Source organism: Crassostrea angulata, chromosome 9 (assembly GCF_025612915.1).
Source record: "Crassostrea angulata isolate pt1a10 chromosome 9, ASM2561291v2, whole genome shotgun sequence".
Lineage (NCBI taxonomy): Eukaryota > Metazoa > Mollusca > Bivalvia > Ostreida > Ostreidae > Magallana > Magallana angulata.
In genome coordinates, this window is record NC_069119.1 from 3,961,359 (window position 1) to 3,977,849 (window position 16,491).

The 16,491-nt window shown below is 33.6% G+C and overlaps 1 protein-coding gene across 1 annotated transcript in view; it reads left to right on the plus strand.

Moving 5' to 3' along the window:
- Positions 1–16,491, plus strand: part of LOC128163256 (receptor-type tyrosine-protein phosphatase epsilon-like) — a 30,279-nt gene that overhangs the window by 11,250 nt on the left and 2,538 nt on the right. The window contains exons 8-22 of the mRNA XM_052826797.1: positions 8,033–8,133; positions 8,600–8,709; positions 8,859–8,935; positions 9,983–10,164; positions 10,255–10,342; positions 11,152–11,225; positions 11,498–11,534; positions 11,647–11,744; positions 11,904–12,032; positions 13,527–13,675; positions 13,938–14,073; positions 14,382–14,528; positions 14,627–14,720; positions 15,826–15,893; positions 16,234–16,368. Of these exons, the coding sequence (XP_052682757.1) occupies positions 8,033–8,133; positions 8,600–8,709; positions 8,859–8,935; positions 9,983–10,164; positions 10,255–10,342; positions 11,152–11,225; positions 11,498–11,534; positions 11,647–11,744; positions 11,904–12,032; positions 13,527–13,675; positions 13,938–14,073; positions 14,382–14,528; positions 14,627–14,720; positions 15,826–15,893; positions 16,234–16,368 (1,625 nt within the window). The remainder of the gene's footprint in view (positions 1–8,032; positions 8,134–8,599; positions 8,710–8,858; positions 8,936–9,982; positions 10,165–10,254; positions 10,343–11,151; positions 11,226–11,497; positions 11,535–11,646; positions 11,745–11,903; positions 12,033–13,526; positions 13,676–13,937; positions 14,074–14,381; positions 14,529–14,626; positions 14,721–15,825; positions 15,894–16,233; positions 16,369–16,491) is intronic.

A 16,491-nucleotide genomic window follows, 5' to 3' on the forward strand; every position in this document is an offset into this window, starting at 1 on the left:
ATAGACAATGTTCTCTACTGGCCACTTGGTCTACACACGACGTCACCAATACTCGGCCACCATCGATGAAAGTGGTTTACACAACAGATGGAACAAGGGACCTGCGCCAACATAGTACACAAACACATTAAGTACACGACAAAAGATACTGTGGCTTTTACACCAATACGCACCATACTTTACTTACAGGCTATACGGTCATGAATGACACACTTAGCTTAGACGCTTATTACACACAAAATACTGATACACAGTCTTAAAGAAGACTTACTATAAAGCATGTTAGCTTTTACACTCACAAAATACTAACTCATAATTACTTAAATGCAGTGTTTCATAATACTACTCATGACTACAAAAGGAATATGACCATAATAGTCCGCCATACTTTGGTATAGTCCACTAATGCATTTTCCATAGGCGGTAATGTTAACGTTATGGTTCATAGCTCCGGCCCTAATTTTCGTTCAGGAACGAGGGACCTCTTGAATGAAAGCTCATCAAATTGTCTCTTTCCTGTTAAAATTTCGTGGTTTGAAGTCAGATTCGTTTTCCGGCAAAATGCGTCTGTATTGAAAAACTCTGAAAATGAAAGTAAAAGTAGGGAATTTCTCAGTTTAGGAAAGGGTGTACATCAAACAATTTCAATTCTTTTCTTCAAATGATAATTCAATTTTGACACTTGTTTTAAAAATTGCAAATCCTCTTTTCTGACATGTGTCAACCATTCTGATTTAAAATGTCCCAATAAATGTATATACACTCTGCAAGTATAGGGACTATTTTGCTTAAAGGCACTTCTTTGTTGTCCTACCGATTCTAAAAATAGTTAGAGGGATATACCCACTTATAATAGATTCAAACACGTGTATCTAAACATAGACATTTAAATTCAAACGTAACAAAAAAGCATAAAAACGATTGGAATACCATGACTGGGTGTTTTAGAACAGTAATGAACAAAATGACGATAAAATTGACAATTAATAAACCTCACCTCAGAAAAAGCCAGTACCAGGTTCACCCCAGAGTTAGCACACAGCTATTTATATTAACAAATACATAGTTACTGGATGGTATGCACGAGAGAAGTATAAGAACGTCCTTCCCTCTGGACTGCCGCGTCCAAACTGATACTGCACGGACTGGCGGGTTTAAGGCCCAGTGAACTGAAGTTCAATATGGGTATTTACAAATACGTAAGACTAAAATACTAAGGGGCTCACCACGGGATATGTAGTTAAGTTAAAATACGAAACTAAATATACAATGATGAATTTTAATGTGACAACGGGAGAGTGTAGGGGAGGGTGTCAGCCAGGATGGAGAGACCTCCAATGTAAAATTAGTAAGGTCTTTTTCTGTTCTGTTTTGCAAATTTGTGCATGAGATCAGTAATTTAGATATAAGTCTCAAAATAGTTCTCATAAATGAAGACATTAGACCAAGAGTTTACTAAATACATTGCTTGGGTTTTTTAAACAACCATGTGATGGAGGGTATATCGACCAGGATTGACCTCAAATGTGATACAAGTAACCACTTTTTCTTGCATATTGGAAACGATCGGGATGGCGTTCCAATTCGTGTTCTCACAACCGTAAAACTAGCACGTGTTTCAATAAAAAGACAATGAGTTCAAATATTGGATGGATTTATTTTCTTTTTTCAGATGTGTATTAAACTTGTATCATTGAAATTTTATCATGATTAACTTATTGTGTAGAATTATGTATGGCATTTTTATTCAAAGCTTGGTGAGATGCAATATTAAAAATGAATGATTAAAAAAAGCAACATGCACATTAGACAGTATCTTTCTTTTTTGAAAATACAAAAAGGGGGAAAACGACATTTAATGTATTGTACACTTCGCAACAATCATTTGATTATAATCTCTACAGAGTGTAAGGCGGGTGAATTTGGTCAAAACTGTACCGAGTCCTGTGGGAACTGTGTACAGAAGGAAGCCTGCCACCATGTCAACGGCTCCTGTCTTAATGGCTGTGATGCAGGATATGAAGGAACCAACTGTACACAAGGTAAATCAATTCAAACGGGTAATTTTATTCCAAAGAAAATGGCACTTTTTGGGTCACATGAGTCACTCGGTCACTGTAAGTTATGCTACCGTTTACAAGTTCAAAAGGGGGAAAATAACATGGGGCGTAATAAATCATGTATACTGTATATGATCCTTTTGTACTTAGTACACTTCTATCTTTTCATTTTGCAGAGTGTCCTGTCGGATTGTTTGGGTACAATTGTCGTGAGAATTGTAGTATGAACTGTGGAGTTCCTGGGAAATGTGACAGGGTCACGGGAGAGTGTAGGGGAGGGTGTCAGCCAGGATGGAGAGACCTCCAATGTAAAATCAGTAAGGTTTTTTTCTGTTCTGTTTTGCGAATTTGTGCATGAGATCAGTAATTTAGATAAGTCTCAAAATAGTTCTCATAAATGAAGACATTAGACCAAGAGTTTACTAAATACATTGCTTGGCTTTTTTAAACAACCATGTGATGGAGGGTATATCGACCAGGATTGACCTCAAATGTGATACAAGTAACCACTTTTTCTTGCATATTGGAAACGATCGGGATGGCGTTCCAATTCGTGTTCTCACAACAGTAAAACAATCATGTGTTTCAATAAAAAGACAAGGAGTTCAAATATTGGATAGATTTATTTTCTTTTTTCAGATGTGTATTAAACTTGTATCATTGAAATTTTATCATGATTAACTTATTGTGTAGAATTATGTATGGCATTTTCATTCAAAGCTTGGTGAGGTGCAATATTATAAATGAATGATTAAAAAAGCAACATGCACATTAGACAGTATCTTTCTTTTTTGAAAATACAAAAAGATGGAAAACGTCATTTAATGTATTGTACACTTCGCAACAATCATTTGATTATAATCTCTACAGAGTGTAAGGCGGGTGAATTTGGTCAAAACTGTACCGAGTCCTGTGGGAACTGTGTACAGAATGAAGCCTGCCACCATGTCAACGGCTCCTGTCTTAATGGATGTGATGCAGGATATGAAGGAACCAACTGTACACAAGGTAAATCAATTCAAACGGGTAATTTTATTCCAAAGAGACTGGCACTTTTTGGGTCACATGAGTCACTCGGTCACTGTAAGTTATGCTACAGTTTTGTTTTTGGATGTAAAAAGTTTATTGAATCGAACAATCCTGGAATATTGTAAATGGTTTCATAAGCCCTGTAATTATAATGCACATGGATATACATTGCAAAAGCCACGCTGCAGTTAATCAGGTGACTAATAAGGCCTAAAGGCCTCTTCTGTACATATGTAATTTTTAAATTGACTATGTATGCACGGTCACTAAGTTTTTTTTTTGTTTATGTATTATTTCTGTTTTGCAAATTTGTGCATGAGATCAGTAATTTAGATAAGTCTCAAAATAGTTCTCATAAATGAAGACATTAGACCAAGAGTTTACTATATACATTGCTTGGCTTTTTTAAACAACCATGTGAGGGAGGGTATATCGACCAGGATTGACCTCAAATGGGATACAAGTAACCACTTTTTCTTGCATTTTGGAAACGATCGGGATGACGTTCCAAATCGTGTTCTCACAACCGTAAAACAATCATGTGTTTCAATAAAAAGACAATGAGTTCAAATATTGAATAGATTTTTTTTCTTTTTTCAGGTGTGCAATAAATTTGTATCATTGAAATTTTATCATGATTAACTTATTGTGTAGAATTATGTATGGAATTTTCATTCAAAGCTAGGTGAGGTTTAATATTATAAATGAATGATTAAAATCAAAGTACTGAAGTACTGAAAGCTGGGCTCTTTTGGCGTGTCTTTAATTATGCATATTGTGTAGTAAAGACTGAAAATCTCTCTCTCTCTCTCTCTCTCTCTCTCTCTCTCTCTCTCATGCTTTTAATGTCGGCAAGGCGTCAGAGAGCGATCAAATTTTGTAAGCGGCTATAAACAGAAATATGTCTGTCTAGCAAAAAAAAGTTCAACAGTTGCTGCCTTGAATTTTGCAGCAAGCGTTATATATTCAATCCTCATTTCTTCAACGCGCGGCAAAGAAGTTCATGGAAATTCATGCGCATTGTATGTGTCCAAAATGCATAGTCTTGTTTTCAAAAAACGTTACTAATAGAAAAATAAAAAAGATAGACAATTCTCCCGAAATTAAAAAAAAGAAACAAAATGCCAACACTTTTGACAAAACGTGGCTCTTTGTGTTACTTTTTCGTACAGCGGAAGCTTTTACTTTGACGCTGTTTGGTTTTTTGTTTACTTTTGAAATTGTGCTATTTATTGTAGCATTGGCGATTTGCCTGCCTATAGCCAGAACTCTGCTTTCAGCAGAGCCCTGCTAAAAAGCAACATGAATAGTAGACAGTATCTTTCTTTTTTAAAAACACAAAAAGGGGGAAACGACATTTAATGTATTGTACACTTCGCAACAATCATTTGATTATAATCTCTACAGAGTGTAAGGCGGGTGAATTTGGTCAAAACTGTACCGAATCCTGTGGTAACTGTGTACAGAAGGAAGCCTGCCACCATGTCAACGGCTCCTGTCTTAATGGATGTGATGCAGGATATGAAGGGACCAACTGTACACAAGGTAAATCAATTCAAACGGGTAATTTTATTCCAAAGGAAATGGCACTTTTTGGGTCACATGAGTCACTCGGTCACTGTAAGTTATGCTACAGTTTTGTTTTTGTTTTTTTTTGGATGTAAAAAGTTTATTGAATCGAACAATCCTGGAATATTGTAAATGGTTTTATAAGCCCTGTAATTATACTGCACATGGATAAACATTGCAAAAGCCACAGTGCAGTTAATCAGGTGACCGATAAGGCCTAAAGGCCTCTTCTGTACATATATGACTGCCGTCATGAGAAAAGGGTCCTTATCTTTTGACGTCACAATGCTCAGAAAACGACGTCAAAGTTGCAGCATTGTAAACGCAGTTTTTTAATTTTTTGTTTCTATTTTTTTCTGCGTCTGTGTTGTGTTTTCTGAATAACTAGAGTCTGGCCTTGTTTTAATACCGCGATTAATATTTTTTCAGTCAAATATAACATGTTGATTTAAAAAAATAAACATTTGATAAATGAAATAAACACATGTAACGTCAATATCTACACATTTCGAACGCGTAATGTTGCACACAAGATGATGCTGAAACGTTATAAAATTCCTGCTTTTGCATTCGCTATGAAACTTAAACACCACATTTTACATTCTGGTGTGTGATGAAATTTAGCTTTAATTGGGAAATCACTTTTTTTTTTTATAAATCATTGTTACATGTAGAAATCAAAGACCCGTCTCAATTATAGTGCTACTGTCAACATACAAAATAAATTCCCGCATATTCTATTACAATTTAAGAATTTGCGATCAAATTTTGAAATTATTAAACGAATTAAAAAGCTATAAATAATTACAAGAGTTTGAGAAATATTTTGACAGCGTAAAAATCTACTCTGATATATCGCATTTGATTTCATGGAAAAATCTGATTCTTATTCTCATGTAAAGTGCCTTTAATGAAACAACATAAAAGTATATACATGTGTACCTGTACGAATTAAAAACTTGTTTATTATTTGAGCGCAACATATTTTGTTTTCTTGTGCAATTTAATAACCGAAATCCACATGTTGTGTGTACTTTTTGAGCTAACTTATATATACATAAAAAAATCAGTCATAGCGTGCCTGAAAACTCACCACATTTTCATGGATTTATAGCATTTTATATGATTGTATTCATCTCAGATCAGTTACGTACATGTTTTAAAATTCCTTAAATTAAACAGGTTTGTAAACGCAATCATTATACTACTCATGCGCGGATCCAGAAAATTTTTCCGGGGGGGGGGGGGGGTCCGAAGGATAATTGTGTTTGCCAGGGGGGGTCCGAGGCATATTTTCGCGATAATTTTACAATGTAAATTTAATAAATTTTCATTTTCCAGGGGGGGGGGGGGTCGGGACCCCCCCGACCCCCCCTCTAGATCCGCGCATGCTACTATACGTTTGATATCAAGTCAATGAAATTGCCGTTTTATAAATCAATTCATGTTTATCGATACATATAAACACTACAAGTGCGACATTTACAATTAATAACATGCATGGCCGTACAATTCACCTTCATAGATGATGGTTTCTCGTATTTTCTTTTTTATACAAAAAACAATTTTCGATTATACTGAAGTCAATGTTTAGTCGTGTTTGTTTCAATGTACATGTACAGGGACAAAAACAAAATCCGAGAATCGCAATATTTCTTAAAACTTCGGAATCTCGTATGCAACTTTATGCACTCTACAAACGTCTTTCATTTAATTTGTCATTTGTCATTTTGAGAGAGAGAGAGAGAGAGAGAGAGAGAGAGAGAGAGAGAGAGAGAGAGAGAGAGAGAGAGAGAGAGAGAGAGATTTATATATTCATTCATCGTGAAACATCGATAATAAGAAAATTAAATTTAGTCAACATGTTACTTCTCACTGAGTATAAGCTACGTCTATCGGCACTGTACTACCAATTAGTGCAAAAGAATGGACATAATTACTGCAGATGTCTTATTGAAATTCACTTGCAATCTTGCATTTTGAAAACAAGAGTGAATAATGCTTATTTATTATTAATTATTTCAACGATTATGGTTTATAAAAATCGCATCACAAAAATACAACGGTATGCATGAACTAACAAAGCGATTGAAAAGAAGTGTAGATTCAGCACGTGGGATATCTTTTGTATTTTGTTGGTTTGGTTACGTTTGAATTTTGTACAATTTGATATCAATTTGATGGTCAAATGACCGTTTTTATTTAAGGAATGAATGTAATATTTTTCGCGGTTTATAAAAAAGCGTAAACTGCCCCTAACCATTTTATATCGTATAAAACTAAAAAATATTACATTCATTGCTTATAATTTAATTATTTTTGCTATTAATTGTAGATAAAAACGGTCATTTGACCATCAAATTGATATCAAATTGTACAAAATTCAAACGTAACGTCAGGCGGATTAATACATTTTTGACGTTAGTCTTACTATGACGTAGGCAACATTCTTTATACAATATAAAATAATTTTTTTAGCCAATCAGAAAACGCGTTACAACCAGAATTAAATTATCTACAATTAATAGCAAAAATATTTAAATTATCAGCAATGAATGTAATATTTTTTAGTTTTATACGATATAAAATGGTTTGGGGCAGTTTACGCTTTTTTATAAACCGCTTCGCGGTTTATAAAGCGTTAACTGTCCCAAACCATTTTATATCGTATAAAACTAAAAAATATTACATTCATTCCTTAAGTATATCTGGATATTCAAAATGCGCATATATATGTTTTAATCTCTTTTTGAAAAATTGTAAGAAATCTAGATTTGTAGAAAAAATATTAATTAATTCTACTTCAAACGATTAAAGACGATGAAAGGAAGAATTGAAGAATAAAATTATTGCAAAAAAATTTTGACGTTCGTAACGTCGTGACGTTTTCGACGAGCTACGTCAAAGTCGTGTTAAACATCTCTTACTAAAATTGTCATAAAATGCTTAAAACACACATGATCTTGGATATCTTTGTATATTTGTATTCAGAAAGAGTTGACTAATCAGAATTGACAAAAAAGTGAATTTGTGAAATTTTGACCTTAAGGGCCCTTTTCTCGTGACGGCAGTCATATAATTTATAAAGGCGAATATGTATGCACGGTCACTAAGTTTTTTTTGTTTATGTATTATTTCTAAGGGTGATACGTTTTGATGTATGATAATAAAGGAACAAATTGTACACAAAGTAAATCAAATAAGATTAAAACAATTTGAAATGATTTTCAACACACTGATTGTAAAAAGAGCTCTAGTAATCAATCTACTGTTTTACACGACTTCTTAAATGCCCTTCTAAAAGGTAAATTATACAAACCGGATTTAAACAATCACATTTTAATTATATCTTTTATATGTGCCGGTTATTTCAGGTTGTAAATGGGGATCATATGGTTACAACTGTAACGAAACATGCCAGGCAGTTTGTGCTAATAATAGAACCTGTGACGTCATAGCCGGAACATGTGAACAGGTAAATTAGAAGATATGTACATGTATAATTTATATGATTTTTTTTCGACATGAATGGATGCTTTATTTTCATTATGTTATGTTATGTATGTTTTCTCTCTGAACCTCTGCATTTCTACGAGCATAAATAATTTCATTTATATCAATTGAGAAACAATGTGATATCAAATTCCAGTTTTCAACATGAGACCTTGGGTAAAATAAGACACGCTTGAATCAGTAATAGTAATTCTACAGATTCTAGACCTGACGTTATATGCTTAATCAGTGACATGAATTAGAAGTCATATTCTTATTTTTTTTCTTTTCCACGGTTACGCTTTTGGAATCAAAACCGTACTGTGCTATTTAATCAATATGATTGAGGAGATTTTTCTGACTGTATGATTTTATTCATTATAATTGTCTTATTCATTTGTGTCGTTTCAATAATTATACAGCCTATTTCATCACTCTTTATTACACAGATTGACACGCCGCCAAACGATCCAGATGACAACACTGCCGTTATTGCTGGTGTGGTAGCGGCAGTAGTCCTGGCCATCCTAGTTGTTGTCTTTATCATTGTGTTTAAGAGGTAACATATATGTAGCTCGTTATTACTGTAACATTGTACGTGTTTTAGCCTATTTTGCAGTTGTATATTAGCAAAATGTTTGATGTTAAATTATTGGCAGAACAATATTGTGTTACATACTTCGTTATATAATTACTGTTATTTTGAAGAACGAGAACAACAAAACCAAAGGATGAAATGCAAGGATCAGAGAAACGTATTCAGGAGAGGGAAGAGAATGCACATTGTAAGTAATAGAAGCTTAGAATAATGCTTAGAATAATGTCCTTTACAAAAAATGAGATTATTGGGAATCAAACGTTGTTGTTTTTGATTCTCAATAATCCAAACTTTTGTAAAGGACAATAACAATACAATTATTCAGATAAAAGTCATAAAGTCATTAAGATCTCCGTTGTGATATCGTAATGACGTTTAGATTGCAACATAACTATACTTTAAAATATTTAGAAGTTTAAGCGTCTGATCATTGTGAAGTCACGATGTGAAACTTAACTATTCTAATTGAAAAACAAAAGTTCCTATGTATGCTTCGTGTATTTTGATGCAATATCTTCATTTTGTTATAATGAATCAGTTTCGACTGTTAAGATGTAGTGTATACACAAACTGACCTTACTTATCATTAATTGAATGTATGAAAAGCGGCGTGCATGTGGTACCTTTGAGATTGCAAAATATGAAACTTCTTTTCTCTTTGGAAGTGTAACTCTCTAATTATTTAGTCAAGTTCATATTCAGGCATCAGCATAGGTACGTTCTGATTTGTCGATATTCTATATAAGCGTATCACACTTAATTTTTTTTGGCTATCTACTTTATGTATTCTATATTTGAGTTCCTAAGCTTCCTTGTTTTGTTTTTTTTTCGACGAAGAAAAAACCTGTTGTACATATTGCAGAGAATCAATAAGATTGGATAAAACAATGTAACACGGCTCGTACACAGGTGCTGGAGGACAGGGCCCCCTTCCCCCGATTTGGACCCCCGGGCTAGTTGATGCTTTTTTGATAGCAGTTCCTTTACAGCAATCATTTATTTTCCGTTAATTTGTAGACATTTAAAATTGAACATGTTGTGTACATGACTTAAAAGTAATTTCTATCAAAAAAGTCAACTACCCCGGGGGGTTAAATTGGGGGTTAAGGGGGGGGCTGGGTTTTGTCCTCAAGCACCTTTGGGCTTATACAAAAAAACGATGTCAACTATTGACCTTTTCTTTAACCAACTACAAGTAGGCCCGGAATTCACCTCTGTATTTTGTTTGTTTCAGTGCGCAACGGAAGTGAGAATACTGGATTAACAAACATCTATGAAAATAAGGAAACCGATGACAAACCTGTTTTGAATTCAAATAACAATAAGACCATATGTGATATCCCGATCAGTGATATCGAAAGTGCAATAAATGAAAGGAGAGAAGATGAAGATAACGGATTCAAAAGAGAATACGCTGTAAGCGATCTTTCTGTCAATTGGTCCGTCTCATAAATAAGTTGAAATTGTTTTGTTTTGTTTTTCCTATTTTCTGTTTTAATTTCTTAGATGTTGCCATATGGAGAACAACATCCCTGCGAAGATGGAAAACGCCAGGAAAATCTAGGTAAAAACAGATTCAAAACTACGTTCCCTTGAAGGTGATAAAAGAATTACAAATATTTTCTTGTCCAAAAGTTCTTTGCAGTAATAATTTCTAAAATTATTTAAAAAGAAGCTGCTATTATATAAATAGTGCCTGTTTGGGAGGGTAACAGTTGAAATTGACACCCCGAGAAAACCATTGTCAACCGACGCGAAGCGGAGGTTGACAATGGTTTTCGAGGGGTGTCAATTTCAACTGTTATCCTCCCAAACAGGCACTATTTATTTTGTTATACTGAATGTCTTTTTTAAAAATTTTAAGAAAATTTTACTGCTTTTATATAGGAATAATGTGAATTCTACAGCGAACCGTACGCGCATAATGTTCGCGCATGTAACATTTTTTAATGTTACCCGTTGCCAAGTGCGTTGCTAACGCTGAGGGTAATAGTAAATATTATTAACTGCGTCTTAACCAATCAGATTTCAGTATTTAACATGAAAGTATAACAAAACAGTTTAACTCTTTGCCTTCTGGTCAATGTGGAGTTTTTTAGTGCTGGCAGAATCTTGTTCTGAAGTTTCATTTATCTATCAGATACATGTATTGGATTTTCTTTAACTATAAAATCAATTGACAGAAACAAAAAATATCATTAAGTAAAGAAAACAAGAATTTTAGCATTAAATTTTGAACATCTTACTATTTTTTTTTTAATTTTCGTCTAAAGAAGGTAAAAACAATCTAACAATGGCTTCGGCCATCCAGCCCTCTTGAAGAATGTAGCCTAATGATTAATTCTTACCGAGATTTGTCGAGTCCTCCCTGCACTTACCCACTGAAGTGGTCTTTTATTACAGATGATCACTCCAGGGTCATTCTGACAGAACTAGATAAACCATCTGGTGACTACATCAATGCAAACTACATTAGTGTGAGTATCACTCAGTAAACTTTATCATACTTGTATAATCAAGCATTGCAAATCTTTGCTGCAATTTACAGAAGAACTTACGACAAAGTCGTAAATAATTACATTCTCGTAAAATGATCTTTAAAAACAAAATTGACATTAAACCATTTGTTTACAAGTATTTTGATTCCATTATTATATTTTCCAACCATAAGTAAATCCTTGATTATATGTAGTTTGTGATTTATTAGCATTCATTTATTTGGTCTTATCTCATCAAATATTTTTTAAAGGGATTGGAAGAAGAGAGAGCGTATATTGCATCACAAGGTAAACTTTATTACGACCTAAAATTTAATTTGAATTTCAAGTTTAACCACGTGGTCATGTAAGTATTTTTTTTTAAATACTGAAAACATCCTTTACATGCCTTGTTATAAAGGTCCTAAACAGAACACACTGAATGATTTTTGGACAATGATCTGGCAAGAAAATGTTACACAAATTGTAATGTTGACCAACTTAAAAGAAGGAGTAAAGGTTGGTAAATTTGAGATAAACAATTAAATTTGGTAGAAGTATTTCGTGTTTTTGTGATATTTAACGTTTGTAGAAGTATAATCAATTGAATAGTAATTATTTTTGCCGAAATCTGCATTTTATGAAAGACTTAACTTGCATGCATGAAATTACAATCAGGTGAAATGTTTTCAATACTGGCCTGGGAAAATGAAAGCAAGACGTCACGGAAATATCGTCATCAAGAATAAGGAGGAAAAACAATACGCCTTTTACGTCATAAGAAAACTATCAGTTTCGCACAAGCAGGTAATATCATACTTCTATAATTGTGCTGTGTTGTAAATGTACAATGCTTTAATAGTAGTCGAGTTTGGATACGTAACAAAGGCTCTAATATTGACAGCTTTCAGCCATATCGCCCCTTTTAATATTTCTCGGGCGTTGACAACCTTGGAACGTTAACGTTGTAGTAAAAAAGCCAATGACGTCGTGGCTATGGAGATTTAATGACATCTCTTAAAATCTAGAACTACCAGACTCCATTGACTACACTAGTAATCGTTCGTCAGCTACTAATTAGAATAAATGGTAATTTACTGCTGGTTGTTTGATTGTTCTTTTTAACCAATCCACGGCTTTATCTGATGCGATAGTTAAACCTTAAACACTGTGCCGGATAATTGTGCCAGTGCCAAGGTGGCATTTTTGTACCCGCTTAAGATAAAGTTCCGGAAAAATCCATATATACCAAATAATACACCATTGTCTAGAGAGTAAATAACCACTTTTGTTTTAAGTGTGTTTCACCTGACAGGTGAGATATTTACCTTTAAAAATTAATGTCCAATCGGAAATGATAATTCCCATAGGAGTATTAATTCTCCTAGAGGAAATATTGACAATCCTATAGCATTTTTAAAAGTCTGATACGAATTATATTTCCTATAGGATAATGTTATTTTCTGTAGGAATTTGATTAAGACATGTAGTTTTCCTATAGGATATTAAGTTTTCCTATCGGATTTTATCAAATCCTATCGGAATTGAAATTCCTACAAGAAATTTTTGTTTTCCGATTGGAAATTTTAAATTACCTATAGGAATATTGTTTTTCGTATGGGAAAAATTATTTTCCTGAAGGAATTTTTTTGGAAAGGTAAATATTTCACCTTACAGGTGAGATACAATGATAACAAAGGTGGTTGTTAACTCTTTTTGCAATGGTCTATCATATGGCATATTTGAATTTTTCGGGATATGCAGCTTAAACGGGTGAAAAATGCCACCTTGGCACTGGCATAATTATCCGGCACAGTGCTCCTTAGTGTCGACGTCACTAAATTTTGACTCTGACCCACATGAACTAGATACACGTAAGTTTAGGCCAGAAATGTAAAGTCGATCAAAATTATACATGCCCTAATACATATAATGCCAACGTCTTCCGCTTGCTTCCATTACTGAGATTCAAACGACTACATCAGACCACGAAAGATTTTATTATGTGCTCTATTATAATCATTCAGCATATTTGTATAAATATATAATAATTACGTCATGTATTGTTCCAAAGGGCACAACAGGAATCGAAGAATATACAGGAAAAATCTTCAAATAATAGAGTGTATAAAACGAATTTTTGGCTAACTTGTATACATGCTATCACATACAGTATACTGTTTAAGAAGGAACCAAAAAGACATGCATGTTAGTTGTTAATAAAAAAGTGAGAGAATAATAAAATTCGTTTTACGCATTTTTTGCAGTGTAATTTTTTTTTTATTTCTCCTCCATTATCAGCAAAAAAAATCACGCACTGTTATGCAATATCACTACACCGCGTGGCCTGACCATGGTATCCCGGATCCTCTTTCATTGGTTGTTTTCCATAGTCACGTGATGAGAACAAGGACAAGTAGGAATAAATCACCAATACTGGTACACTGCAGGTAATATTGTGTATACATGCATAGACCGTTTTCTGTTAAAATACAATCCAATTTTGCAGATTAACATTGTCATGAGTCAGGTAATGTAGAAACTAAATTTTCAACATCAACAAATGAATTGTAGTTAGATGACCGTAAAATAACAAAAAATTGAAACCAAACCTCAGCAAATACAAGGAAAATGGTAAAATCTATTATCAAAAATAAAAGAATATTATCTTTTGAATTGTCTACTTTAACTGAAAGTGATATGCAATTGTAGCGCAGGAATAGGTCGAACAGGAATGTACATTGCCCTGGATGCTCTATACAAGGCTGGTAAAGCGTCCGGTAAAATCAATGTAGCGGAGTACGTAAAGATCATGAGGACAAACAGAATGAACATGGTCCAAACATATGTAAGTCTGTCGGAATATTTACTCATTGTGTACAGTGATTACCATATTATATTATATACTAAACCAATAAGACCTTCAAAAGATATTTAGTACTTTTTGAATGAATTGAATACAGTTATTCCCGCTTGCAAGAGGCAGGAGATTCTGCATCGTTGTAAGCGTAATTCGTTATATCCGTCAAGTTTTCAACATGTAATAAAGTCTCGGGGAATGAAAATCACTTTGCAGTAAGCTGCAATTCATTGTAAGTGTGTTCGCTATAACCGTGTTTAACTGTAAATTTATTTGATTCGGAACTTTTGTTATAGGAACAGTATATGACGATATTTCTGGCGTTGAACGAAAAATTCAAAGCTTCTATGGAAACACAAAGTCTTCCTGATTTTACTAAGCAAATGGAAACACTGACCGGGGATCACCCAGCTAACCAAACAGGCATCAGGAAGGAGTTTCAGGTAAAACATGAACACAGCAACAATAAAAAACATATAGGGATTCCCTTGATATTTGCTTAAGTTTAGGGATGAAAAATTTATTCATTTTTTTCTTGCAGAAACTGATGGAAATTCGACCAGTATACACAAGTGCTTATTTCAAGAATTCCAGTCAGCATTTAGACAATAAAAGAGGAAACAGTGTTTTTCCATGTCAGTACAATTTGCCTAATACTCACAATTATTAACAAACCAAAAAAAATGAAATGTTTCATTTGTAAAAACTAATTGAAGTTCTAATTATGCGTCAGAATTTATACCAAATTTCGAATACCTGTCATACGCAAATACGTGTCAAAAGCGTCGAAGAACTCTGAATCAAAATGAACACACAGGAAGTGGTAATTTCTGAAATTATGAAAGTACTTGACATAGTTGATATGTGAAATTAAAGTAACTATTGCTATTGAAAATTGATTCACAGTAATTTGATTGGATGTTAATAGGTGTGTTCATTTTTAGAATTCACTATTCATTACCTACGTTCCAGATTAGATTGGTTATACACATTAGCTGAAATTATTTTTGGGAGTTGATTTTAATCAACTCTCCAATGCAGTTACTCTGGCAAACCGAAACTGAAACAGTGTTTGGACCTAAGCACAAATCATCACCGCTTGAACATAATCGATAAATTCGATGTTATGTACGCTGAATCATTTTTTTTAAAGGAAACTTATTTATAAATACCTTGGAAATACTCAGTAGTCAGATTTTAAATAGTACGAACAATTTTGAAGTTTTTTGCAGTCTGCCTACGCCAGAGTTCAATATAGTCTCGTTCAACCATCGGCTGTCTCCCTACATCTCCGACAAGCAGAGAGTCAGTCTATATTTAAAGGTCGCATCATCAAGCTATCACGTGACCTGGTATCTCTTACTTGTCGGAGATTAACGGAGACAGCCGAGCATCTGATTGAACGAGACTAGAGTTCATTATTGGTTGAATCCATACAATATTTGAAATATTTTGAATACAGATACATAATTTGATGAAATCATTTCGATTTTTAAATATTACACAACATGATTCATAAGAGGTTTTTATCGAAATTCTTGTCGGAAAAGTCCGAGAATTCATATTATAAAAATGTGCGTAATGCAAATACAGATTATATACTACTTGCCAAGCAAAACAACCTATCGTTGATTTTAAGATAAATAATAATCGATAAAATAAACTCCCGTCAGTACTTCAGTACTTCGATTACATTTTATTATGAAAATTAGTCAATTACATAATTTTTCTTCTTTCCAGTGGACAAATACATGTTATATCTGACATCATCTGTTGGTAAACGAGGCAACGTCATCAATGCGATTCACGTATCAGTGAGTACATTTTAATTCCACAATAAAAATGTTGCCCATACTTGTACAGGTACAGAAATACAAAGTCCGCCATTTCGTGCCTTTCTGAAATTATTTCTAAAAAAAAAAATGAATGGTCGAATTACTTAATGATTTTAGAAGGGAGAGCCCGCTAGTATATATCTGATCCGCTTGTTTATATATTTAATGGCTGATTCATTTAATTTGAATTGTTAAATCCAGTTTAAAGTTTATACCATAATACATAACGAAATCTAGTTTTCTTGAAAATTATATCCGAAAAAACAGTTGTTATGAATTTATTTAAATGTAATGACTTTGATTTTTTCTTTAGTCTTACCAGAAAGATAGAGCGTTTATAGTGACTCATTACCCGACACCAGAGGACGCTGTGGACTTCCTGCGCCTGCTCAATGATCATGAATCTGACACAGTCGTCTTTATGAACCCATTACATGAAATAGAGTCGGTGGGTTTATCATAATTTTAAAGCAATATGAGCTGTATTTTTTAGAATTTTATTTTGCTGTAAAAACCTGTTAGTATGCTAAGTCTGCATGTAATTTAACTTTTATGATAAATAAGGTTGGGA